Source organism: Archocentrus centrarchus, chromosome 12 (assembly GCF_007364275.1).
Source record: "Archocentrus centrarchus isolate MPI-CPG fArcCen1 chromosome 12, fArcCen1, whole genome shotgun sequence".
Lineage (NCBI taxonomy): Eukaryota > Metazoa > Chordata > Actinopteri > Cichliformes > Cichlidae > Archocentrus > Archocentrus centrarchus.
In genome coordinates this window covers 14685552-14709956 of record NC_044357.1, presented here as the reverse complement: position 1 = coordinate 14709956, position 24405 = coordinate 14685552, and the positions used below count along the sequence as shown (strand labels likewise).

Genomic DNA, 24405 nt, shown 5'->3' with positions numbered 1-24405 from the left:
TTTTTAATATGAGTGCTTCTCCAAGTATTGCCAAAGAATCCCCACAGTGTCAGAGTAATTAGAAAAACATCCAGAAAGGTCTGCATGATTTAAAAATAGAGAGAAAACAGGCCATCTGCCTCTTAGTATAGTGAAGCAGGGAGGATTAAATCCAGATTATGGCCGAGGCAAAACGTGTGTGTGTGTGTTTAAGTGTGTATGTGTGTGTGTGCGTTGTGTATGTTTCTGTTGCTTATTGCCAGTGTGTCCTTGGCTCCATAGACAAGCAGCAGGTTAGCTAGAGAGCTACCACTGGATTTGACAGCTATAGGAAGCCGAAGCAAAGGGGAGCGGGATCATTTTCGTCAGCTAAAAACATCGTCATCCTCAAAAAGTCACAGAACTGAAGATGGCTTTCTTGATCAAGAGCATGATTGGGAACCCTCTGTCAGGAATGGGTCTTGGTGGCGGAGGTGACAAAGAAGAGGAGGCCACCCCCTCAGATCCAGCCAAAGCAGCAGGGATGACACGCGAGGAGTATGAAGAGTACCAAAAACAGTTGGTGGAGGAAAAGTGAGTAGCAACATGGAGGGTACCCCTTTTTTGAATTGATGCCACTGGCCCACCAAAAACAGTATGGCTGCTGATTGTGCAATCTGACCTTGACGAGCTGTATTCTGTTTCATCACATTCCTTCACGATTCTCCCTTTTAATCTTAACACATCACTTTATTATTCTCAAGTAAGCTTCACTACATGTTATTACCCATGCGTCTGTTTTTTCACTGAGTTTACAATAAGCAAGGTGTGTTTCTGAGCAGTGCATCTGCTGCTGAAGGTCACCAAAAATCACACCACCACTGTAAAAATTTTGTATCTTTTTAATTTATTTTTTTTAATTATTTTTTCTGCAAAATAACCCACTGAAGCTAAATGTCATGATGGACCCAGATCAATAATCTTCCATAATCTGTCATCTGATTCTGCACCAAGAACAGTTATTGCCGACATTTTGAGTGACTTTCGAATTTTGAATCTACCCAAATAAGTAATCATAATTTGGAGCATGATTTGAGAAACATTTTGTCACTCTGAGTTTATTTTTTTTCTTTTTACCCTTTAAAAGTATAATAACATTCCACTTGTTGCTGCATTTAATGTTGAAATAATGACAATGTGATTTTGCAAATAATTTTATTAAATGAACACTTTGATGTGCATTGGCTGTACAGACCTTTGACTTTTTATATAATTTTTTTTTTTTTTTGAAAGAGAATAGATGCAGATCCATTCAGTCTGTATTACATAACAAGTTTAATCCTGCATCTCTACTCCCATGTTTGGGTACTTAATTTGTTTGTTTTGAAAGACCACATAAAATGACCACATTTGTATTAACTGCACATTTCTAGTAGTTGATCAAATTCTCCAAAATTACATGATATTTACATTTTTATCACTTAATAAAAGAGAGAGAATGAAAGATAAATATGCCCCTCTTTTTAAAAAAAAATGCAGCCCCAATAGGGTGTCTGTATGATATGTATGGCTGTGAATAAAATTTCAATAAATGGGAGGTTGTTGGAAAGCTTAATCTTAACCAGCTCATTGTTTTTCACTACAGTTCAAATTGTGGTGTCTTGGCTTGATTTCAAAGCTGCTTGACTCAGTCTGGCCCAATAATCCAATCTTTAATTGGCTGAGGGAAAGTACACGAGCTTCGTCTCAAAAATGCAGGAATATGCACAGTCTCGCAGACTGCAGGTTACTGGAAAACGATCACGTTTACAGTAGCAAGTCATCTTTGATAACTCAAAGTCATGATTCAAAGCTCAAACTAGGTTTGGTTAGAAAAAAAGCTTAATTACTGTTTAGGAAGTGTGTAATATTTTACTGCTACTATAAAATACACATATTTTCTTGGCAAGCAGTGGCCTCAGCATGTAGTTCACCTTTTATGGGTATAAGTAAGTGTTTTAAAGTCAAGTAGTACAGTGCACATCAAGAAATATTGTATTATTTTTATTATTTTACATATTGCTAACATGTATACATTTTTTGCAAAGTTGCAAAATAAGAAAAATGTTTCATACATTAAATGTTAAAAGTGTACAAAAGAATGACTATCACATAAGTCTCCTGAACTTTGTGAGGAGAGTTATTAGCTACAGTATGAGCATGGATGTTCAAAAAACAGCTAACAGTAACACCAACAGTAACAGTACATAGTATTGAAATGAACTGAAGGATGTTATATGCATTAGGATGGATGAACACTGAGCAAAATAAACTGAAATATTTTAAAAGTGGCCGACAGTAAAAGGCTACTTTACTAATAATATTTTTGTCATCCCTCAAGGATGGAGAGAGATGCAGATTTCTTACATAAGAAGGCAGAGAGGGCAACACTGAGGGTGTGCCTCAGAGAAAAATACCGTCTCCCAAAGGTAAGTGCACCCACATTTTTTTTTACTTTTGGGTTTGGGGTTTACTCAAATTTGGTGAAGATTCATTATATTAGTAGACGCTGGGCCAGGCTGTCATGCAATCCAAATAATTTTTATGGATTTATGGATTTTTTCTCACATGTCTACTCACCAGTACACCACTGTCTACTAGAATAGTAGCGTTTATAAGCAGTATATAAACATTTAATATATGGTTCATAGAATGTAGCTGTAAACAGAAGAAAGTATCATTTATTAATGTAATAGCTTCCCTACTGCACATAGTTTTATGCTTGTTAAGAAAAACTATTTATACTGTATCTGCTTTAAAGTATTTATTCAGTAACTGTATACTTTTTTATTTGCTTAAATATCATTTTAAATCAGATTGCATTTGTCTGATAATCACAGTAATTAAAAGTTAAACAGTTTTAACCTCAACAGGCCAAAAGAAACAGAATAAGATGACTGAGCTAAGTGCCCTGTCTGCAGGTAGAAATAGCTACTTCATGGTTAGTCGAGGTTATCTGAATCTGACAGTAGAGCACTTGGCAGCCGCAGCCTGGACGACAGGAGGTAGAAGTCATGCCAGTAGATTAGCGAAAAAGAGATTCAGCCGACATCCTGGAGATGTTAGCCTGTGCGTTGTGTACTGCACCTTGAGTCGGACAAAGCCAATTGCCATTGAACAGGTGTCCCGGGCTCATTAGGAAGCACCAGAGTGATTCAGAGTGATCTGGCTTTAAGAAACAGCAGGTTCAGAGTGAGCTATTCCAGGATTTCAAAGGACCCTGAAAAGAAAAATAAATTGTAATGGAAGGAGAAAAAAAGGTATGCTGTTTTTGTTTTGTTTTTTCAAATGACGTTTCAAGATAAAGACCAACAGAGGGACTTATAATCCTATAACTGAATACAGTGTTGAACTATAAAGGGAGGAAAAAAGCATCTGATTAACTGTGTGTTCTGTTGTGAAATACGTTTCTGCTATGTTTTCTAATACCACAATTGTTATTCATTTTAAATGAAGTGATGACCTTGGCTGCTGAAGATGTTTCTATTAATCTCTTTCGGCAGGCAGGCCATTGTTTGCATTTCTGTTTCAAACGGGGAGTGGATTTTTTTGCACTGTTTTTCTTTAAAATAGAAACGACACAATTATCATAAGGATAATGGCTGGGAGCAATATATATAAATATAATTATGTTTGCAGAATGATGGCCACATCGCTCATCAGTCTTTAGGGGAACAAAGGTCAAAGTGTCTTTACTGGAGCTGAAATCTGCATTTTAAATGGATTTTTCAGCAACAATAAAACAGCAAAAACATGCTCTGAATTCTGTGAAACATACAATATGAGTAAAGACAGGAAGTCGGCACTGTCTGTTAACTGGAAATGGGGTCTCATGCAATGCTATAGAGGATATCTTTAGATTCTGAGAGGAAAGGCTGAAGCAGGTTGGAGATAATCCCACAGATTGAACTTCAAAGCACCGGTAGTCACAGCACAGTGCCTATTCCAGATATTAAGTGATTAGATTTTGTTTGTCGAAAAGGTTTTAAATTTAGCTTCTTTTCCAATGCAGTGACACATGAAGTGTAGCAGTGTGGATAATAACGTCAGCTGAGGCTCGTCCCTGCTTCACAAAAACACAGACAGCCGGAATATCCTGAAGTGCAGTTACTTGAACGTGGATTAAGACAGATCCTGGAGTGCATCTATTTGCTTGTTGCCTTGTTTTTAACTTTGCTCGTTTACCATTTGACTTCAAACCCAGAAATTTGCAATTAATTTGAACATGTCACATAAATGGATCAAAATAGAATTCATCAAATCAAGTTACTTAGTCCTTTTTGGGCCTATTTGCAGTTCAGCTTGGTGATATGTTCTCTGATCACCCAAGATCTATTTATGCAACATTTGTCATGTTTGAGCGCAGCCCTGCAATCCGAACTGTTTTGGAAACTAGGCAACTGGGCAACATGTTAATCCTCTAAAAAGCCTGTAAGTCAGATTTTAGGTTCTTTACTTGTGCAAGCAATAATTCTACACAAATGTATATAAATGTAGTTTCCTGCAGCATATTTTATAAATAAACCTTCACCTTAATACACTTATGTTTCTGGGTTCTGACCATGTTCTCTGTTCTGTTGTCATGTTCAGAGTGAGCAGGATGAGAACATGATTGAGATGGCCGGGGACGACGTGGATGTGCCCGAGGAGCTGCTCAAGATGGTAGACGAGGATGCTACAGAGGAGGAAGGCAAAGACTCCCTCCTGGGCCAAATTCAAAACTTGCAGAACATGGACATGGACCAACTGAAGGAGAAGGCCTCGGCCACGGTCACCGAGCTGAAGAGCAAAGCAGAAGAGAAGTGCGCCGTCATGTGAGCGACCAGGGAGAGCATGTGTGTTTGCAAAGTCAGGAAGAAGAAGAGAGAAGAGCGGAACAAATTTCACCACTTTCTGGGAAACAGCAGACCACGTCTGGGATTCAGTCACAATGTAAAATGCCTACAAAGTATTCATTTTTCTTATAAGGACTAAAAAGGCTTCACCAGGGTGTTATAGCTTTGCCATTACCAGTATGCATCTATTTAAGAATATACTGTAAAAGCTTCCCTGTCAGCTGATTACTCAGTGGGTAATCATTTACCACTTACCATATTAACAAAAAAATACTGTTTTAAATCATGTCCTGGGTGTCCTACCTCTCCCACCATTACTGTTTAGAAAAGTACATTTTCCCGAGCCACTGTCACAAAGAATTTCTTTTCATATCTTCTTCATATGGCCAAAGGCCAAAATAAATTTTGAAATTCTTATTTGTTATATAATATTGGCTTTTTTTTTCTGTCAAAAATTAAGAATGATTAGTCTCTAAAGTTGTTTTTCAGTACATAAAATAATTAACCAAGACTTAGAAAACCAATCCTGTCTGAGTATTTCAACTTTCCCTTTGGTTTCATGGTGATTCTAGATTATTATTATTATTATCATTATTATTATTATTTTTTGTATGTGGTGTTGAACTAATTAAATTTAGTCTTTTCTCTGTTGGTGTTACAACAAGTTTTGCCATTATAGTTGTAATGAAAAATGTTGTGTCTGAGACATTTGCAGATTTGCACAAACCGAATACATTAAAAACAGTGCACATAAACACTTAAAACATACATGGTGGTACTTCACACTGAGAAAACTAATAAATTCTTCAAATAAAGACGTGTGGAATACAAGTAATGTGTCAGTTTGCATTGTTAAGCTTAAAATATCTTCTTAAAGACATAATTTTTCATGTGTCAGTCATATGCAGTTTGTTTAGAAAAAGGAACGACTTGTTATGTATGTGCTGTAAATGTCAATGGTGACATATAGGGTTTGATGTTCAGACCTCTCAAAATCTCAGTGGCTTTTAAACTGGTCAGACAAGCAGAAATTCTGTTGTACAGCTATCAAATATTTAAGATTAAGTAACTATAATCCCATATAGTGAATCAGGGCTAATACATTAAGTAAAGAAATAGGTCTTTATTTAATTGGGTATTATCCAAACAGTTTGTTACAATTAGGCAGAGCAGAATGGGGGCTGGGAACAGGGAGTCACAACCTTAGGAGTTTCACATTAACCCAAGATGTGGATTTGTAAAGTCTGGAGATTACATCTAATAGGATCAGCACAGCCAAGGTTGTTGGCCTGTGCCCTCCTCCTCTGTTTCTCTCCAGATGAGAGGACAAACTAAATCAAGTCTTGCAATACCAAATATCCAAATCTCCATTTTACAGAACACTCACCATTCACCCAATATATATGTGTGTCTGTGTGTGTGTGTGTGTGTGTGTGTGTGTGTGTGTGTGTGTGTGTGTGTGTGTGTGTGTGTGTGTGTGTGTGTGTGTGTGTGTGTTTAAAAAGTTAGCTTTAACTGAGTGATACACTGTTAAAAATATCCATCCATCCATTCTCTTTCACTTATCCTGGTCAGGGTCATGGGGGCGCTGGAGCCTATCTCAGCTGTCATAGGGTGAGAGGCAGGGTACAGGCCCTGCAACAGGCTGGCTGGACAGTTTTATTGTTAACTATAATAATGCATGTATACATAGCTAAAAGTAAGGGATAAACCACTGAAACAATAATGTCATTAAATTGACTCACCAATAAATGCAGCCAGTGCAGGTTCACCAAAATGTTAATAAATTGTTAAGTTCTGTTTGTTGCTTAAAGCTGTCTGTAGAAGTCTTTCTTCTGGGTTTACCTACCATATAGAGAGTAAGAGGGAAACAGGCCACAGTAGACTCAAACACAGGGCACTATAGTAAGGATACTAGCCTTCAGTATATGGGTTGTCTCCTCAACCAGGTGAACTATAGTGGCACCCAAGTTAAGCCTAGTTTAAGAAAAAACATTCTTATTGAGAGCTGATGAAAGTTAGGGGACTGATATCACTAACATTCACTGCTCAAAAAACTTAAAGGAACAATTTGAAAATAAATCAGATCTCAATTGGGGAAAAAATCATGCTGGATCACTATACTGAAAAGGACTGGGTAATGTGTTACAAAGGAATGCCACATTGTTTGATGGAAATGAAAACAATCAATCTACACAGGGCTGAGCTCATGAACAGTTTGAGGTGCAACTTGGTACCATCAGATGGACTGAAACATGTCCCAGAGATGTTCTATTGGATTTAGGTCAGGTGAGTGTGGGGGCCAGTCAGTGGTATTGCTTCCGTCATCTTCCAGGAAGTCCCTACATACTCTCACCACATGAGGCAAGACATTGGTGTGCACCAGGAGGAACCCAGGACCCACTGCATCACAGCAGGGTCTGACAGGTCGAAGAATTTCATCCTGATACCTAATGGCAGTCAGTGTGTCGTTGCCTAGCCTGTAGAGGTCTGTGCATCCCTCCATGTATATGCCTCCCTGGACCATCACTGACCCATCACCGAACAGTCATGCTGAACAATGTTACAGGCAGTATAACGTTCGCCATGGCTTCTCCAGACCCTCTCAGGTCTGTCACGTGTGCTCAGGATGAACCTACTGTCATCTGTGAAAAGTACAGGGTGCCAGTGGTGGACTTGAGAATTCTGGTATTCTATGGAAAATGCCAGTCGCGCTCCACAGGGCTGGGCAGTGAGCACAGGGCCCACATTGGGCCCTCAGGCCACCCTCATGAAGTCTTTTTCTGATTGTTTGGTCAGAGACATCCACACCAGTGACCTGCAAGAGGTCATTTCTTTCTTGAAATTCTTGAAAGAGTAGTTGTAAAACAACTAACTGATCATCTCCAGAAGAACGGTTTATTTGAAGAGTTTCAGTCAGGTTTCAGAATTTGTCACAGAACAGAAACAGCATTAGTTAAGGTTACAAATGATCTTTTGACCTCTGACAGTGGATATATTTGTTTGTCCTCAGTGCAGCATTCGATACTATTGACTATAAGAAATTAGAGATTAGAGTATACCATAGGTATTAAAGGTACTGCACTGCAGTGGTTTGAATCATATTTATCTAATATACTCCAATTTGTTCATGTAAATGGGGAGTCTTCTTCACACACTAAGGTTAATTATGGAGTTCCACAGGGTTCTGTGCTAGGACCAATTTTATTTACCCTAGGCAGTATTATTAGAAAGAATTGCATAAATTTTAATTGTTATGCAGAGAATACCCAGCTTAATCTATCCATGAAGCAAGATGACACTTATCAATTAGTTAAACTGCAGGAATGTCTTAAAGACATAAAGGCCTGGATGACCTCTAATTTCCTGCTTCTAAATTCAGCTAAAACTGAAGTTATTGTACTCGACCCTACAAACTTTAGAAACATGGTGTCTAACCAGACACTTACTCTGGATGGCAGTAACATTGTGAGGAATCATTTTTGAGCAGGATATGTCCTCCAGTGTGTTATATATTTTTATCACTCTGATACTGGTATTTTACTGTCATTATTCTAGATCACTTATTAGTATCTATATTAATCACACACACTGGATTAATGGTCACATTTTATATTGTTTGTCACCTATATTAACACACACACACACACACACACACACACACTGGAACACTGCATGCTTTCGGTGAGTGGAAAGGACTGAGGCCTGCTCGGCTCAGGGCCTCAGTTTTTTTCCCTCAGTAAGACCACACTCATTCATATCTAGAGTCTCACTTTTGTACACTGTGCACTTTTGACACTGTATTGCCAATATGAAGGTCAAGTTGCTGGGAGTTGTGTGTCCCGAAGTGGGGGTTGAAGTCCCACCTGGGCTAATGTAATAATGTAAGGGAGTAAATTTGTGTACTAAGATAAGACCGCCCTAAAAGTGTTTCTAGTAATGTGAAATTATGGACAGCTGGACGGGGGAGTGCTTCTGTGAGAGGTATTTTCACGTGGGAAAATCATTTGTTTTGACAGCCCCAGAGAACAGTGTCATGGAGCCTCTGCAAAAGGATCGAACTAATATAGTTCATAGTGGATTGGAAGCACCATTCTATGCCCACTGGCCCTGATAACCGCAGGGGGGAGGTGTGAGTTTGGGGGATAAAAGAGTGGTAAAGTTGGGAGGGAGCGCTCTTTTTGCTCTTCCTCTATCCCCTTTGCAACAGCTCTAAGGCACTCACTCCCGGGAAGGCTATTTGCTTTCTTGTACTCTGTTTAACTCTGGACTTCTACTTCTTCTTTCACCCCATTTTACTCACTTTTTCACTCACTACTTTCTTCCACTCTTTTGTACTTTACTTTTTAACTTCACTCATTTACGGTCCTGTCCTCTCCTTCTACTCTTTCTGTTCCTGCATCTTTCTCTGCCTGTGTGTGTGTATATTTCAGTCTTAACTATGTTACTGTCTGTGTTGTAGTCCTTGTCTGTGTTTTGGGTAACTAAGATGTCTAATAAACAGCCTGCACTGGAACCTGTTGAGTGATTTATTGGAAACTTTGGATTTAATTGGGTTTGAATTTTCGGCCAAAAGGAACACAGAGAACCTTAAAAATGTTACCAACAAATTCACATATTAAACAAATATGTAGGACTGCTTTTTGTATTTGCGCAGTATCTCTAAAATTAGAAACATCCTGTCTCAGAGGGATGCTGATAAACTAATTTATGCATTTATTATTTCTAGGCTGGACTACTGTAATTCATTATTATCAGGTTGTCCTAAAAGCACCCTGAAAAGCCTTCAGCTGATTCAAAATGCTGCAGTAAGAGTACTGAAAGAGAAAGCAGATTTCTCCCATATTGGCTTCTCTTCATTGGCTCCCTGTTAAATCCAGAATTTAATTTGAAATCCTTCTTACATACAAGGCCTTGAAAAAACAGGCCCCAACTTATCTTAAAGACCTCCTAGTACCATATCACCCCAATAGAGCACTTTGCTCTCAGACTCCTAGGATACTTAAAAGTAAAATGGGAGGCAGAACCTTCAGAGGCAGAACCTTGTGCCTTGCCTCCCTGCTCCTCCTCGCTGGTCCCCCCCTCTTCCCCGGGGTGTGGGTGCCTTGGGGTTCCTGGGCAGGGCTGGATGTTCTAGCGTGGGTGTTGACCTGCTCCCCTGGGGGTTGTGGTCCGGGGCTGCTTTGACTTCTTCAGCATGGGGGGGCTCTGTGGGGTGTCGGGTGGTACTCGGGCACCTGGGGCCCTGGGGCCCTACCGCCAGCCTGCACAGGGGGCTGGCCTCCAGGGAGGGAGGAGAGCTGGCTTCTTGTCGCCTCAGGTTCTCTGGGGCCCTTGCTCCTTGACTGGGGGGGGCTCCATCTGGGACCTCCCTCTCCCGTCTGCTGGGGTGGGCGTGCGGTTGTCTTCGGAATGAGTGGCTGCGGGTCTTGGTGGTTCTTGATGGGCTGCTGGTGGCCCAGGTTTCCTGGGGCTTTCTCTGTCCACCTCTAGCTTCTGATGGGTGGAGTTGTGGCCTTCTACCATCATTAGTAAGTACATTTTATGACACAGACATAAACACCCACGCAATCACAACATAACAAAATTGTTGGTTTGCTTAGCCATGCTTCATTTGTTTTGTTTTCCCCACACAAATTTATTTTTTCAAGTATTGTTAGTATTTTGTGTGGGGTTTTTTACCTTCTCTTACAGGTTCAGCAACTGATGAACTATTTTGGTTCACTTACTTGTGCTCTGTCCCCTTTTTTCTATTTTCTCCCCATTCTCCTTTTTTTCTTTTTCTCTCTCTTCCTTTTTCTTTTCTTTCTTTTCTCTCTTCTTTTTCTTCAGCCTGTCAACTCTGGCGCAGATATATGTATGTGAAAAATACAAATAAATAAAGTAAAGGGTCAAACATTAACAAGAGGAGCCTATAGAGGACCTATGGAGCTCATCGTGAAAGAGCAAATATGTTTGGCACAACAGTGCATTCAGATCACAGTTCTGCTTGAAAGATCTGACAGACATGACAGGCTTAAAAAAAAAAAAAAAAAATAGGAGTTTTTTCTTCCCACTGTTGCCAAGTGCTTGCTCATAGTCATTTTGACTGTTGGGTTTTCTCTGAAATTATTGCACGGTCTTTACCTTAGAATATAAAGCTTCTTGAGGTGACTGTTGTGATTTGGCGTTATATAAATAAAATTGAATTTAATTGAATTGAATTTTGTAGGATAGGGTCTGGCAGTGCTCATCCTGTTCCTCCTTGCACAAAGGAGACACTGGTCCTGCTGATGGTTTAAGGACCTTCTACGGCCCTTTCCAGCTCTCCTAGAGTAACCTCCTGTCTCCTGGAATCTCCTCCATGCTCTTGAGACTATTCTGGGAGACACAGCAAACCTTCTGGCAGTGGTATTGATGTGCCATCCTGGAGTAGTTGGACTACCTGTACAGCCTCTGGAGGGTATTGCCTCACGCTACCAGTAGTGACACTGACCCTAGCCAAATGTGAAACCAGTTAAAAAACAGTCAGGAAATGGTAAATGGACTAATACTTATACAGCGCTTTTCTACTCTACTTGAGCACTCAAAGCACTTTATACAACACGTTTGCATTGACCCATATTCAAACAAGCGCTGTTTTCTATTTCAAAGAGCTTTCTTTCTAACATGCAAACACAGATTTGCACTCCAATGAATACATCAGGAGCAACTTGGGGTTGAATAGCTTGCCCAGGGATACTTTGGCACCCAGACTGGAGCAGCCAAGAATTGAACCACCAACTTTCTAATTAGTAGGTGGCCTCCTGAGCCACAGGGGGAAAATGTCGGTGGCCTCCACCTGTAAAACCATCCTGTTTTGGAGGTTGTCTCTTTATTGCCCCTTGAGTGCACCTGTTGTTAATTTAATTAACACCAAAGCATCTGAAACTGATTAACAACTCCCTCTGCTACTTAACTGACCAGATCCACATCCCAGACATTTAACTGACTTGATGCTCTACTCTGATTAACAAAGTTTTCCATTAATTCTATTTATTTATTTATTTTTGGCTGTGTACAATATAGATTAACTTAGGGCAGAAATATCAGACTTAAGAGAAGCCACTAGCCTTCCTCATTCTACCAGTGACTCTTAATTATAACTCTCAGTTATAAAGCCAAACATAAAACCATCAAATTGCCAGGTTTTGCACTTACTTTAGATGTAAGTGAATCTTTTGAACAGAGGCTGGAGGGTTTTCCTGTGTTTACAATCCTCTGCTTGCAGTTTTCATGTATTTGGCTTCTGAATGTTTGCAATTTAAGAAGTTTAAGCTCAGTCTCTAAGTCTGAGCGTCACGTGGAAGGTTATCTTCCACCTGTCGTCATTGCTGTTCTATGCAGACTTTTTTTCATATTGCTACATTTTACCACAGATGTTTTCAAATAAGTGTAAGAAACCTGCCAGGCATATTCTTTTTTTGTATTCTCTTAATAATGCTGACACTGGAGGTCACGTAAGCATCAGTCTATAATGAGAAAGAAACTGAGTGTTCAGCTTTTGCAACAGGTTATAATGTAAGTGACATTTTGAAAATGAAACGCACAAAAAAGAAATTTTTTCAACACCATCTCAATTAACATAAGACAAGGTTTAGCCATATGTGGATTGCGCATGGCTCCATTAACTCCTTTTAAAAAGGAGTTATTGGATAACTCAAAAATAAACTTGTGAGCTCTGCACTTCTCTCTCCCATAAATTGCTTTAAAGTTTACTTTTTTAAAGTGGAAAAAAATAACAGAAGCTCATCTTCTGCAAGTTGCAGCTTGTCTTACATCATGTGTGAGAGTGTGCAATAAAACACTGAGAGCACCTAGAAAGTTTTGCTCACACGTCTTGTTTTTTGTTTGTTTTTGGGGGTTTTTTTTGGTAAAACAGTTTGTATCTCTCTCTTTCTGTGCCCCCCTCCTCTCTTTGGCAAACAAAGGATAAGGTCACCTTCTTTAATTAGGAAAAGCTAAATAGTTTTAGGGGTTTTAACTCTTTTGAGTAAAATAATGTAATCCCCTTAAGCAGGATTACCACACTGCTGTCAATCTTTGTTTGCTGTTAAGTGGCTACAGCACAAATATGTTATTGTTTGGGCTTTGTTAACATCTTTGACTCAACACTTACAGGAACAAGTGTTTTTTTTTTTTAATCTTTAAAAAAAAAAACCTTTAAATCCGATTTAATTGATTTTAATGAGTCCGTTAAAGAATTTACGTTGCTTTTAGTTATGTATTAGTATATTTGCGTGACTTTTGATCCTTTTGATTCCTTTTGATCAATAAAGCAAATAATATTCCAACTGAAGGAAATGTCAATTCATTTTGGCAACAATATCTTGACGCTTTGATTAAATATTAAGCTGCCATCTTGCAATCCCTGTCCTTACCAGAAATCTTGTAATTATGATTTTGTTGTACCTAAATCTGTGGGCCTAATCTTCCGTCTTTTTTCACAGACTGACATGGACATGACATCTGGAGGAGTAGAAAGATGGTTTTAAGATTTATGTAAGTAGGTTTAGAGCCAGCATTGACGGATGCACTTGTGATGGGGAGGAGTTAGGGAGGGTGTGGAGGCTGGTGCCTGCACTGGTTGCACTGCTACCCCTAAATCCAGCAGGGCCAAATCCAACAGGACGTTCCCTCTCTGACGTGCAGCGGGGGTGCCACATGAGCAGGGGGGTCTTAGAGCGGGCGCTACTTTAAAAGCCGCCTCCGAAGATGCTCCATAACTATTGAGCAAGCTACCTGGATCCTGTGCGCAAGTTTTTCAACATCGCCATTAGCGTCAACTTCAACAAAAGGGGTAATAAATCTGAGAACAAGACAGTGTTGTGTAATTTAAAAAAAAAAAAAATTCTAGACTTCACCAACCAATGTGGCTTCTTGGATCAACTACCCAAGTGATGATGATGGATGAGCGCATGTCTCCCTCCGCACGCTGCGTCCAGAGTCCGGGGAGCAACCCGTCCACAATCCACAGTATAGAGGCCATACTGGGATTTAAAGAAGACACAATTTTCCACAAATCAGCCACCTATAACACGACGGAAAAAGTCCAGGGCAAAGACGCAGAGCGCAATGGGAATGTAATAGTGAGCCAATCGAAGAAAAATCATTACTCAGAAAGTTTTGACAGTAAGTAAATTCAGTTTTCTCTACATTTAGTAAAAAGTGTCGTTACAAAAATATGCTTAAAACATGCCAGGCTGTCTGTGCTTTAGTTTGAAAAGTTGTTTAAACTCCAGATAAAGTAACACTTTTAATTTATTTTTCCTCGAGGAAATAATTAATTAATTAATAGCGGGAAATGTCTAAACAGTCCTTCAGAGAGAGAAAATTATGTATGAAGCCCAGTGTGTGTGTGTGTGTGTGTGTGTGTGTGTGTGTGTGTGTGTATATATATATATATATATATATATATATATATATATATATATATATATATATATATATATATACCGCAAAGTTAATTGCATTTTATTTTGAAAAGCAAATTTCAAATGGGCTAAAACTTGTAAATCACAATCTTGGACTCCTTACGCCGCCTCTTTTCCGCAGGTGTGTGTTGTGGCAGCAGCACCGGGGAAGCCTCCATGTGCCCGGACTCACCGGACAGAGACGGCAAACTGTCCGACGACGAAAGCCATAAGAAGAAGCACCGACGGAACCGAACCACCTTCACCACCTTCCAGCTCCACGAACTAGAGAGGGCCTTCGAGAAGTCCCATTACCCGGACGTGTACAGCAGAGAGGAGCTGGCCCTGAAAGTGAACCTGCCCGAGGTCCGGGTGCAGGTATGTCCCCAAAACAAAACCACTTCTTTTATTATATTCAGGAGCGTTAGGCCTATAAATCAAAGCATAGCGATCACGTGCTTATATTTATAAGGCCATTAAAAATATGAAGAAAAAATCATAGTTTTTTTTTTTTAGATGACATTTAATATGTTTGCTCTATATTTTGATGTTAAATGATCTTTTAGAAATTTAAAGAAACGAGGTGTTAATTTGATTTGCTAAATTATTTGTGCATAGTTATGTCCACTGTCACGTGATAAATATGATTAGAATATTAGAACGATTATAAATGTTTATTGCAAGTGATGACAGTGGACGTTTTATTTCAGAGGAAATGCTTATTTATTTGTTTGAATTTTAACCAAGCAAAATAGAAACCAAATTTATTAAAAAAAAAATAATAATAATAATGTGCATGGCAGGATTTTATCTTAGCTAAAAAATTGTTTTCAACCAATTTTTAAATCAATCTCACTTATTGATTGTGTCGCGATGCAACTTGGAAAGTGTTTGAATAACAAAATTAAAATTTACACCAACACTATATGTAATTCTCTCCTCTTCTGTATTTGTCTTCAAATACTTTTCTACAGTATTATATTTCACATATATTATAGAGGCTACAGTTTACAGCTATGACTGACTTTTCAACATCTCTTCTAGCTACTGGATTGATTCACAGACTACAATTTCTTTTGCAGGAATAAATAAAAGTTTTAAGTGAAAGGTTTTGTTGAGGTAGACAAATAATAAAAAAAACAAAACAAAAAACTATCTTTTCAGGTTTGGTTCCAAAACCGGCGAGCCAAGTGGCGTCGACAGGAGAAGCTGGAGGTGAGCTCCATCAAGCTTCAGGACACCCCTTCCTCGTCTCTGCTGTCTTTCAGTCGTTCTCCCAGCAGCTCTCTGGGCTCCGGGCTGCAACTGGAGCCCTGGCTCTCCACCCCGATCACCACTTCCACTTCACTACAGTCACTCCCGGGCTTCATCAGCAACTCACAGAGCCTCCCAGGCACTTACACACCTTCTCCTCCTCCGTCCATTCCCTCTTCTTTACCGCCATCCTTCCTCAACTCCCCAGCCCTGGGACACAGCCCTCACCTGCCCCACATCGGCTCTATGTGCCTCCCACCCCCGGCATACCAGTGTTCAGCTGATCCAAGGAACTCCAGTATTGCTTCCCTGAGGATGAAGGCCAAGGAACACATTCAGTCTATTGGGAAGACATGGTGATGTTGAGCGGACTTTAAGACCCTGAATACATCATGATGAATCTTTTGGGAGAAATTTGGCTTCATTTTCATGATGGGATTGTATTGTTTTAAAGACTGACAACTCTAGCTGCCCTTCAGGATTCAAGACATCCTCATGGCATGTACAATTTTGTGAAAAACTGTGAAACTAACTGTAAAAGTCATGTAAATATGAAGCTGTCTCTTCTCCTTTAAAATGTTTTATTGTAAATTTTTACATTTGGCCAGTCCTGTCCCAGTCTATCCAGTGTTACTTACAATAGAGCAAATATGGAGCCTACTGAAAACTCATTAATGCCTGTTTATACTTACACTTGTAAATGGGTAAATGGAGCAGAATTAATTTTGATTCCTTATTGGTTGGTGATCCTAACCTTAATCATAAAAAAAAGCATCAAACGGGATTATTTTCTATATACAATAAATTGTCTGTGTACATATACGTGAACAAATTCAGGCATTCTCCAGTCTTCCTACATAATTTGAGATGTCTGACAGAGTTTACATTCAGTTTAGGAAATGCAGTAATTACCTGTAGCTGTTTCTTCAGTATCACACTTGTATAAAAATATGTCAGCTTCATCCTGCAGTTGGGAGGTACAACACATGCAAACTCTGCATATGTTATGGTGGGAAATATTAAAATTAGCCCCCCTTAGTGGTGGAAGGTCACAAGACTGGGTTACTCCCAAAGTAAAGTTAAAGAGCTACATTTTCAGCTGTGTGTGTGTGTTTTAAGAATTATTCTTATTAAAGTGAATTTCAAATGCTGTCTAAAACCAATCCTACTGTAAATGTAAGTAATAAGTTTCATGCTTGTGAGTTATTAACAAAGATGGTAGGTGTGTCATATGTGAGGGGCTTAAACTCACACTTTCTCTCTCTGTTAAAGAGAATGAGTCTCTCAGCCCACTTATTTCCTCCTCATTACCTCCTGTAAACTTTATCCCATTCGCTCCTGGGATTAAACCCATAATGGGGGTGAAAGTGGCTTGTACTTCTATTGTTTGCCAATCATCCTTAACAAACGAGTAAAAAGTAGACTGAAAACTTTCCTCTGGCTTTAAGAGAAACGTGTGTGTAGAACAAATTGTTTCAATTAGCACTTCCTTCTGTCCGTAACCCCCGAGGGATAATAATTATCATTAATCCAGCTCCTGAAAATACGCGGGCTCTGTGTGTGTGTGTGTGTGTGTGTGTGTGTGTGTGTGTGTGTGTGTGTGTGTGTGTGTGTGTGTGTGTGTGTGTGTGTGTGTGTGTGTTTCTTTGTTCTAATGACAAAGAAATGATGATCCATTTTCATCTGCAATCATGAGATCTCAACATTTTACACCCCACCTTACTTTATTTGCTCTAAACGAAAACACTCTTAGAATTGACTTTGTGCGCCATCTAGTGGTACAAACGAGTTAGCGTACTGGTGACGTAAACCTCAAAAACACTGAGAATGTCAGATTTTTTTTTTTTTAAGGATACTTCTGCCGTGCAAAGCATGCTTTGACATCCACAGTGCAGTTATCACAATGTTCAGTTTATTTCAGATTCGCAGCTTATATAACACAACCTTGTCTGATCAGTGAGCAATAAAAATGGTGCATGATATGCATATGGAAAATTAAAATTAGTGATAAAATAAACATCTGTTACAGCAGAGAAAACTATACAGTGTGGATATGTGATTACAGAGTACAATAAGTAGATAATGATGACAGAAATTCATCTTGCATTCAGGTGGAGTCAGTGTCTTGCAGTTTCAAAGCCAGAAGAAGTAGGTCTGACATCTATAAAGCAGTAATCACATTGAAAATGTAGCCATGATTTCATGTAACACTGCAACACTTGACAATTAAGGATTTATTCCACAGACCTACCTCTGTGAGATATTTTTCTCTGTCCTCTTCTCTCCAGTAGCGCCGAAGCAGCCTGTCTGCACTTTGGGGAATCATCTGTTTTGGATTCTTCGGTTGCATCAGAGCCTCCATTAGATGCTCTGTGACCCTGGCTATCTTTGAGGGTGTCAGGTAGTCACTGTCAGGGTTTACCCCCTGCTCCTCTATGCTTTTCTTCCCCATCAAGTGACCTGGAAAGTTGGATGTAAAAGGAAACGTTCTGAAGAATATCTTCAGACATTTTTGAGCTAAACATCACCAAAAAAAAAACAAAAAAAACCAAAACCCAAACACTATTCATATATTTCCAGATTTTTTTTTTCACTGCAAAATGCTAAATGAGTTCATTTTACTGTTTAATTTAACAGTAGAGAATGATTTAAAAGTACTTGTTTATCACAATATAAAGGAAAAGAATGATCTGAGCAGACACACAATTATTATAATAATTATAAACGGACTATTACTGTTCTATTTGTTTCAAAGAGTGGGCAGTCCTGTGAACCATCCAGAGCTCGAAGCACTGGATATAATCGCCAAATAAATACAAGGTTAATTTAGTTGCGAGAAATATTTTTTTTAGTAAACTGTGTGAAGGTTTCACTTACCTACTGCCCAGTGATTGCCGCGTGGATACATTTTCCCAACGACTGCTGCAGGACTCTCTGAGCAGTTCAAAATACAAGGTACTGTAGCCAGAATAATAAAAACTGGCCACACGGGTCTGCACGTCCATGAATAGCATAAGCACTCTCCGCCCATGTTACCGAAAAATGTAAATGTATATTCAAAAAAATTATACTGATCCTCAAGTTACAGTTAATCAGCTCGATCTAACTTTAGAAAATCTCCACCATAGTCAGTTTTTATTTATGTGAGTCGATTGCGCAAAAAAAAAAGTGTCAAACAGCTGTCCAGTTGCAAACCTGTGGAAGTTACACTCCCAGTGCCTTTGATAGAAATGACTAACGGTTCAAAGTTAAATGCCCCTCCTGACACAGCCGTACGTCAGTGGGTGTTTTAAGTAGCCCGGCGACGGTGCCAAAATGAGAAAGTGATGATGATAAATTATCATCTATAGTCTGTAATTATTGATCGCTATTGTTTGCCCAGAGATTGCTGGGTGATTGCAGAAGATGTCAGCGTCATTTCACGCGGATGGACGCGACCTCTGAGTAATTGCTTCAGTCTCACTAAACATGTGAGGAAAAACTGTGACTGAAGAACTATTCGGATCATTTACATGTACACTACATAGTAAAAATACTCAAAAAGAAAAAAAAAATTTCATTAATTATTTTCAGTAAATGACTCCTTTTAGAGAACAATCATTACATTTTTATTTTATTTTAATGATGCATCATGAAGCTGAACTGTTGAAGCTTCATTCTGGCTAATTTGCTGCTTTGCTGATTCAGAAATACATTATATGCAGGCTGATTGTATTTGAGTAAATAAGTTTGATATTTTATTTTGAAATATTCTCTAGTGTAGTAGAAAGTAGCATAAAACTGTACTATAAATATGGGAAATTGTAGGCCTTTATCATTCAATCAAATTAAACTAAATTTTATTTATATAACACCAAATCACAACATTTGCCTTAAGGCACATTATATTGTAAGGTAAAGAACCTCCAATAATTACAGAGAAAACCCAACAATCAAAACGACCCACTATGACTAAGTACTTGGCGACAGTGGGAAGGAAAAACTCCCTTTTAACAGGAAGAACCCTCTGGCAGGACCAGGCTCAGGGAGGGGCAGCCATCTGCCAGGACCGGTTGAGGCCGGGTGGAGGGAGATAAGAAAAAGATTAATTATAACATGATTAAATGCAGAGTGGGGTATAAAGATAACAAAAAGAGGTGAGTGAAGAAGAAAACCCCCCCCAGCAGCCTCGGCCTATAGCAGCATAACTAAGGGGTGGTTCAGGGTCGCCTGATCCAGCCCTAACTATAAGCTTGATCAAAAAGGAAAGTTTTAAGCCTAATCTTAAAAATAGAGAGGGTGTCTGTCTCCTGAATCCAAACTGGGAGCTGGTACCACAGAAGAGGGGCCTGAAATCTGAGGGGCCTCCCATCCTACTATTAAGTATCCTAGGAACCACAAGTAAGCCAGCAGTCTGAGAGCAAAGTGCTCTGTTGTGGTGATACAATACTATGAGGTCTTTAAGATAAGTTGGGGCCTAATTGTTCAAGGCCTTGTATGTGTGAAGAAAGATTTAAAATTAAATTCTAGATTTACTGTAACAGGGAGCCAGTGAAGAGGAGCCAATATGGGAGAAATCTGCTCTCTTTTTCTGCAAAACTGTGATAATTTCAAGACTGTGATGATTATGATGAACAGTTTAGTTTGTAAAAATCAGCTTAAAATTTCACTTTCCACTCACTCATGCCTACAGTATGTTGGGCTTTGTTGGACCAAGAGGTATACAGGTGCAGGTAGATCAGCATGTATGCTGTCAAGTTAGGTTCTGCATTGATATCCCTTGTATACGTCCTGAAACCTGATTCACTGAAAAGTTGGCTTTAATAGAAATTAAACAGCAGTGGAGTTTACTGTGAAGGGGAAGGAGTCCAAATAAACATAAACATCACAGAAGAAATGTACAACAGCTGGCTCCGAACGACAGTCTTAAATGTTTTTAACACTTGGTTGCACTCCAGCAAAAAGAAGTCCTTGTACGTTATGTATGTTTTGCAGGAGCAACAGCACAAATATGAACAAGAGTATCCCGTATTACCAGTTGTTTCACATTTTTGATGCTGCCCCCAAGTGATAACAGACGTGGGTCTACACAACTCTCTCTCACACACATGCACACTCAAACATTTCTGTCACATGTGCAACATTTTTCATGTAGCAAGCATTGGCGGACACACTTTTTGCCCTCAAAGCTGAATCCTCATGACAATTTGGGGCTTGAAGTCTTTTCCTTCCTCTGACTGATAATTTTCAATGTAATCACATACATATGACCTGGCTGACTGACAGCTTTATGGCTCAGTCACACTAGATGACTAGGGGAAAAAAATCAGTGGTTGCCCAGTTAATTTTGCATTTAATTTTTTTGTTGTCAGACACGAGTTGCCTGCACCTAAAAATAACCAGGCATTGGGGCAAGTCAACGCAAGGGAAAAGCTCTCAAATGGGAATATAAAGTGCAAGTGAGATAAATTTTTAACAAGTTTCTATGCAATCACACTTTTTTTTTCGGCGTAAGAGAATCTGCCCCCTGCTGGCCATTAAAAGTAATGCAGGTACAGTGTAACTGATTTCTCTTTCCAGACAAGGGCGCTTATCTTCTTCTACTTTATTGTAGGATCAAGTGTTTTCTCACTCTTACTTCTTTGTCTTTAAATCTGCCTCTTATAAGTCCCTGTGAGTACAAGCCCATAATATATTATGGCAATTGCTCCTAATCTGGGGGTTCTGGCGGATAAGCTCCCAATGTTACTTCAGTAGTGCAGTCTGACCACAAAGACAAAGAGCAATTTTCAAGTTGTGTTTGCATGAAATACCAATGATTTTCAGTAGTGAGCATCCATGACTCCCATTACCAGCTGTAACAGAGGGGAAACGAGGTGTTTTCATTTGGTTACTGTTTGCAGACTTTTTTTCTTTTTTTTTTTTTTTGGCGACGCTAGTCTTTCTATAACCACCATATTCAGCAACTCAAAACTGCACCTAAATAGGTCTACAGTACTTAAATAAGAATATTTACTTGTTTTTCATGCACTAGCTTAGACAGTTATTTTGGTCAGTATTCACATCGCAATTATTTAACACCATCACACACAGACTTTTAAAGATTGTGGACTTAATACCCTTTCAAAAAAGACAGAACTTATCCTTTTAACTAAGTAAATTTCCCTTAACTTTAATTACAATTAAACAGTAAAGTAGAAAGAAAAAGTGCTGAAAGGAAGATGTAAGAGAATTATTGCAAAACCAAATGCAGCAATGCATTTACAGTGCATTTTTGCTGCAGATCAAACCTTTCAGCTTGTTAATGAGAAGTCCACATAATTTATCGGCACACTTTATTACAGAGCATGGAAAGGTCAACAGTGTGAATTAGGCACCCACGCATGTACCTGTATGAAATTCTCATACCTGACTGATCCCTTTCATGACAGTATTGACATACAGATTGCTGGAGGTACAATGAGAACAGATAAGGACTCCATGCAGGGAAGTACAGTTTTGTGTTGAAAAGGCTAACGATTCCTTCTGGGTATTTGTGAGGTCACAACTCCACACACAACCCAGCTGAATATTTGAGTACATATGGCTCATAATATGATATCCTCGTTCAAGAATGACCTTAACAAAGCAGGATGAGTCACCTATGTTTAAAGGGCAGCAACAGGTAGGACACACAGCACAGTGCCATCTGAAATATTTGTCAGTTTATTTTTATGGAAGACAACAAGCTCATGTACCAAGGGGTCACCAGGAATATGCACACGTACCACTGAAATACAAGATTCAGTGTAAGGTTATGCTATAAAATCATTCATAAGTAAGTAGATAATTTTTCATTTATCATTTTTACCATTTCTACTGTAATGCACTGCTCCCTTGTTGCATTTTGCTACATAATGAAAGTATGAACTTTAGATTACCCCATACTGGGAGGCTAAGGAGGTTTTCATTAACTCATTGAAATATTCACTAACACCTACTCATGTCTGATTGCCAGGCCTTGATCACCTATACTAGAGGCCACTTCTTTTTTCTTTTTTTTTATTTCCAGCCTGACAATTAAACCAAATCAAATGACTTTTTGAAAGCATAATTGGCTACGTCAATCAGCATTTTGCACTGGGAAGGTAGCAATTATAAGTTTTGACTGAATAAAGTGAACTTTGAAAGTTTTACTAGCAATGTTCAAGTGGAAAAAAGCAATTCTTCACCATAACCTGGGATACCCTACCATGTGCAACTTCTATGGTATCAATAAAAAAATACATCAGTTTCAGTTGGAAAAGTCAAAAACTGTATATCTCCCACTTTGTCAGGAGTGAAACAGCAGGTGGCAGTGTGGGGTGAATTTAGGGATGATTCTCTCTCTATGAGTTGTGATTAAAGCTGCATTAGTTGTATGTAAGTATAAGTGATGGCAAAGGGCAAGAAACTATTTATTTTACTTATACGTTATCTGTACAATTTATGCTTTATTGTTATTTTTGAAATAATATTTTCACCCTTTGGCACATAATTGTTGTAATATGAATTTTGAACTGTGAATGTCATGCCATGTAACACATTATTTGGTGTGATAGTGATGGAACTAGAGGAATTAGAGCCCTTTTTATACACAGTCCCCTCTTTTCAGAAGCTGAAAATTAATTGGATACAATGACATAATTTAATATAAGGATTGTTTTAATACTTGAATGAAAATCCTTTGCAGCCACTGACTGCCCGAAGTCTGGAACCCATGGACGTCACTAAATGATGTGTTTCCTCTCTTCAGATGCTCTGCCAGGCCTTTACTGCAGCCACCTTCACTTGCTGCTTGTTTGTGGGTCTCTCTGCATTCAGTTTTGCCTTCAGTAAAGGAAAAGCATGCTCTATTAGGCTGAGATCAGGTGACTGACTCTGCCATTGAAGAATCACATTTCTTTTTCTTTCTCTGCAGTATGCTTTGGGTCATTATCCCATTTGAAGCACTGTCTGCTCAGTTTTGTAACATCTGGTCAAATCTGAGCAGAGAGTATAGCCTTGTACACCTTGTGAAGGTGTGTCTTGACTGTAGACTCTACCTACCTCCTCTAAGATGTGTTTTTTCTCATCCAAAGAAATAATTCTATGATCATCCACTTTAGTTGTGTTTGTCGGTCTTCTGGGTCTTTTGGTGTTGATGAGCTGGTCGGTTGATTCACTAAATCATATCTTCCATATCGCTTGTCAAAAAAACACTGCATACTACACAGTTATTAAAGCACAATAATAATTCATTCTTTAGTGCCAAGTAAATTTTTGTGTGTATAAAGTGGTACTGTGGTGCATTCAAGTGATAACATCTCAAACAGGAAATCCTGGAAAAGAAAAAGGAGACAGCTTGCTTTTAGCAGCTCCTCTTATGCCCTGCATGAATGGAGGCAACATGACGTCATGTGACTTTGTCTGTGTTAGGGGGTGGGGAGCAACCTCAGCCTCCTCTCCTGCACTGAATCTGTCACAGTGTAGAGAGACAGGAGGAACCACAAGGGCCTTTTTATAATATACATTCTCAGCTCAAGCTCTCCTTTCAGTGTAAAAAAAATGCATTTGTGTTGTATGACGAATAAATCTGGCATGGTGCTTACATAATGAAGGATAATTAGTTTAAGCTGCAGCATTCGAGGCTGCCTTTGGTGGCTCTGCCAGATGTATCAAGGACTGGTAGCAGGCCAAAGAGAGTCAGTCTTATTCTGCTGAAAGCCTCTTCCTGCAGTCTGCCAGGTAGGTTATGAGCTATTTGATTTTGCGCACCAATTTATCACACACATTGACATCAGTGTTGTATTTGTACCTTTCGTTCAGCTTGTCGTTGATATGTTATTTCTGTGCTTTGATGTGTGGGCTAGGGGAATCATCAGATCAGGACATCTGTCTGCAGATGTGAA

At 39.1% G+C, this 24405-nt stretch overlaps 3 protein-coding genes across 3 annotated transcripts; 2 read left to right on the top strand and 1 right to left on the bottom strand.

Moving 5' to 3' along the window:
• The first annotated feature begins 211 nt into the window (after nt 1-211).
• cplx4a (complexin 4a) lies at nt 212-5663 on the top strand. The gene is made up of 3 exons (XM_030742515.1): nt 212-552; nt 2339-2426; nt 4588-5663. Exons 1-3 carry the CDS (start codon nt 389-391, stop codon nt 4813-4815), a joined length of 480 nt encoding a protein of 159 aa, XP_030598375.1. The 5' UTR covers nt 212-388; the 3' UTR covers nt 4816-5663.
• A 7791-nt stretch (nt 5664-13454) lies between these two features.
• rx3 (retinal homeobox gene 3) lies at nt 13455-16676 on the top strand. The gene is made up of 3 exons (XM_030742626.1): nt 13455-13982; nt 14406-14641; nt 15428-16676. The coding sequence occupies exons 1-3, from the start codon at nt 13721-13723 to the stop codon at nt 15875-15877; spliced, it is 948 nt and encodes a 315-aa protein (XP_030598486.1). The 5' UTR covers nt 13455-13720; the 3' UTR covers nt 15878-16676.
• A 595-nt stretch (nt 16677-17271) lies between these two features.
• grp (gastrin-releasing peptide) lies at nt 17272-18715 on the bottom strand. The gene is made up of 3 exons (XM_030742627.1): nt 18395-18715; nt 17769-17977; nt 17272-17678 (listed from the first exon to the last, which is right to left on the bottom strand). The coding sequence occupies exons 1-3, from the start codon at nt 18546-18548 to the stop codon at nt 17625-17627; spliced, it is 417 nt and encodes a 138-aa protein (XP_030598487.1). The 5' UTR covers nt 18549-18715; the 3' UTR covers nt 17272-17624.
• Nucleotides 18716-24405: the final 5690 nt, after the last annotated feature.